Raw genomic sequence first — 3,673 nt, 5'->3', positions numbered from 1 at the left:
GCGTGTCCCCCTCATCCCCCCGGCCGTCTCGTTTTGCTGTCACAGCACATAACCCTCCAGTGCAGAATCTGCCAGAGGCGCAGGGTAACTTTGTACCTGCAGCCAGCGCCAGTTGTTCTGGCCTTACACTTCTGTGACTTCAAAGCCAAGTCGTTTGGGTAGAGTAGGAAAAACATCTCTAACTCCAGCTGTTATTGTTGTCTCACAATTTTAGGAGAGTGCAGAAATGTCTCCCTTCGAAAATAAAGGACTGATACTGGGCATAATGGCAGGGACTGCTGGAATAAGCCTGATGCTGATTTGGTACCATAAGAGCCGAAAAGCCGGCGCAGCTGTGCATATACCTGCGTTCCTAGATGTAGGTAGCAGGCTTAATTCTGTGGGCTTGCAAAACGAAGCTCCTAATGATCAAGCAGTAGTGATGGTTTTACACGGAAGGCAACTGCAGATCCTGGAAAAACTGAATGGTTTGCTAGTAAGTGTGGATGAACTGAAGAGAGAGGTGGAATTTCTGAAAGAAGCTATTCCAAAGCTTGAAGAGCTTGTTCGAAATGAGCTTCAGTGGAAGGGAGACGTTCAGAGAGTTAGTCCATCACACAGAGCAACGAAGCGCAGAAAAGCTGAGACAGCTTCTGGTGCAATAGAAACCACCAGCTCTGAGGAGGCCGAAAGTGAAGGAGGGTGAGTCAATAATGTTTTGTATATACTGCAGTACACATAGAGTGCAAATTGCATCATTGCCCATGTTAAGCTTTGTATTGTTAACAGGAGCCCTTTTAAAGTTTTATGTGTATTTTATATTTCTCTGTATTCAGGGGAAAAAAAAATCAGATTAGTAATTTTTAGATCAGAGAAAACTCTAAGTGACTATCTCTGAATTGGCACCATGGCTGAAGTTGGCTTAATGCCAAACATAATACAGATTTTTAAAGGTGCATTAAGTAACAACCTGATGCAGTATTGCTACATAGCTATGCAATGAGAGTCAAAGTTCAGAATAATGGTGTAATTTTAAAATCACATCATTATTAAGTGCTTCTTGAAAGCGCTTCTAGTAAGAAGTAGTCTTGTGTATTTGACAGAGTTTGTTCAAACTGTACAAATGCTCTTCTGCTTTTGTGATAGTTGTCTTCTATGGGCCTTAAAGTTGAGTTATTACAGTGTTCTGCCTAAAGGTATTACATGCTGTGAAAGCTATGTCCAAATGCAACATATATACAAATGGCAGTATGTTTAATTATATTTGCTGTTGTATAGACTTTTTGGTAGCTTAAAAAATAATCATGAGGGATTTAGGGTACTGACTCGGTAAGGTAGAAAATGCCTAGTTTTGATCACATCTAGTAGTACTGTTGTGGTTAATGGGATCTTTTATACATGTGAGTTGAGACCCATGCTGAAGGATCAGATGTACCTGGAGTCCAGGAGAAGGACTATATTTTTGCCTTTTTATATGTTAACCTAATATACCCTCCATATACCTATAGTAATGTAAAAATGGTGATGACATTACTTTCCTGGAATTGCAACTTTGTTTTGATATAGTCAGATTAGATACTTATATGCAATTTAGTAAGGGTATGTTTATAGCAACTGAGTTTTTTCAGCCATCTCCTCAGTGTGTTATACATATCTGTGTCAGCAGTATTGTCTCTACATTGCCTGTCTTAAGTCACTTTTTTCTTTAAAGATAATTAATATAACTGTAATATTCTGAAGAAAGCAACGTGCTGAGTGTGATCATTAATGGAATTCTACTTTTAAGAGTTCCTCCAAATTTATTTTCAGTTCCTGTGGGCAGAATTTCTTGTTGTGTTACATCCCAGCCCACATTCTTCATGAGTCTTATATTTTGATACCATATTTTGAAACCTGTCAGTTCTATTATGAACCAGTTCTTTATTTTAAGTATTCAGTATTGGCAGGGGGATTCAAAGATATTCCTTCTTCATATGTTGAAGAAGCATTTCAGTTCTATTAGTTTCTCAGGTTGTTTTATCTATTAGTTGGTTTGCAGAGGCCTCTATGTTGTGCATAAAATATTTGGAGGTGTTGATAAGGCTAAAGGAATGAATACTCAGGTTCACAGACACAATATAGGGGTTATTCCACACCTAGCATTTGAGGAGGTCCCATTTTCAGGTCAGGAGAGATGTGTTGCTGTTTGGGAACTAGCCAAGGAAACTTGTCTGTTCAGGTTCTTCTGTCTGACGAAGAAGCTGATGAGATGATCCAATACAAGTGATTGTAGTGTGCAAGAGCTCTGAATGTGTCCTTAGGAGAGGCCTTCTCTGACGAGTATTTGTATACAGTCAGAAGGAAGGAAGATAATTCAAGGTTATAGATAGTGTTAGTCATTTGGGTATGTGCTTTTCCAATGCTATTTTTTAATTCCTTTTGAAAAGAGATGTCTTTTTCCTACTAACACCTTGTACTTGATGTGCTTGTTTTGCATCTCTTATCTAAATTTAAGATAATTTTATTTCATTCAAGTCATTTTATTTTTGTATTTTTTCCTCTTGCAAATGGAAATAGGTTGTTAATCCTAGTGTGTGTACAGCTGCAAAGTATACTGCTTCTTCTGAGGTTTTATGTAACTTCAGTGACAGTGGTGCATGTTCTATGAGTTTGCCATGAGAGACAATAGCAACACACTTTTTCTTTTCCAGTTAACGTGCATCACCACTTCATGTGCCGTAGGTCTAACAGCGTGTGCATTGTTTTATACTGTTCTGTGGTGAATCCCACATACAACAATGCATTCAGTTGCTAGTTTGTGCACTAGAGAAATATTTTTTCTCTTTGTTACAGAATAAACCTTTTTTCACTTTCTGTATTCTTTCTAAAGTCCATGCAACATGTTTCACTGCCTCAGCAGTATTTTCATCATATAGAAGATAGAACTTTGCTTGTGTTAAGCACTTCTGGTTTTAGCTGACAAATGGGTAGATGCTGGGAATTGACAGATTAAGTAATCTTAATAGTTTTATGGACTTGTGCTACATTGGTTTCAGATTTGTAAACTTCTTCCAGAAAAGCTTTTATTATTACCTGTTTTTTTGATAAAATATTTGGCAGTCTCTGATATGGTCCTTGCTGCTTTGATCTACTCTGCTCATATTCTCAATGCTGCTGTTGTTATTCAACACCTTGGGAAGAGAAACTTTCTATTTTGCCTTTCAAAAATTATATATTTCTGTAAGTAGAAAAATATCACATGCTTTTTAATAAATGAGATGTATTTTTACATGATAACAGATAGCCTGGATGGAAGGTACACTGAATGGATGGGACATGGACTGAATGATAAAGAGCCTATGGTTCCTAGTCTCTGCTTTTCTGTATTCTGTTCTTAATAGTTTGTTTCAGTTTTCATCATTCCCTAGTGAAACCTCAATCTTTAACATTTGAGAATGTGTAACCAACACTCATTCATTTATAAATACAACACATTGTGTTTAGATGATTACCTGGGATGGAGAGCGTCACTGGATTCTCCTCTTTGTAATGTTAAAGCTGTTTCCTCCCTGATACAGCAGCGATGAACCATTGTTATCAGTGTCATGTATGGTGCCGGTCTTCAGCTGGCCTGGTGTCCAAGCTTTTCAAATTACATTTGTCATCAGTCACCAGAAAGATTCACCACAGTAAATCCATTTACTACAGATGTTTT

General features: G+C 37.7%; 1 protein-coding gene across 1 annotated transcript in view; it reads left to right on the top strand.

The window, feature by feature from the left end:
* The first annotated feature begins 226 nt into the window (after positions 1-226).
* LOC104528997 (regulator of microtubule dynamics protein 2) overlaps positions 227-3,673 on the top strand; it is an 11,241-nt gene continuing 7,794 nt past the window's right edge. Inside the window, exon 1 of the mRNA XM_010173164.1 lies at positions 227-681. Coding sequence (XP_010171466.1) covers positions 227-681 — 455 coding nt within the window. The remainder of the gene's footprint in view (positions 682-3,673) is intronic.

The sequence above is a fragment of the Antrostomus carolinensis genome, unplaced genomic scaffold (genome assembly GCF_000700745.2).
Source record: "Antrostomus carolinensis isolate BGI_N321 unplaced genomic scaffold, ASM70074v2 scaffold23288, whole genome shotgun sequence".
Classification (NCBI taxonomy): domain Eukaryota; kingdom Metazoa; phylum Chordata; class Aves; order Caprimulgiformes; family Caprimulgidae; genus Antrostomus; species Antrostomus carolinensis.
The sequence above is the reverse complement of the archived record's forward strand: the minus strand, read 5'-3'. Positions and strand labels throughout refer to the sequence as shown.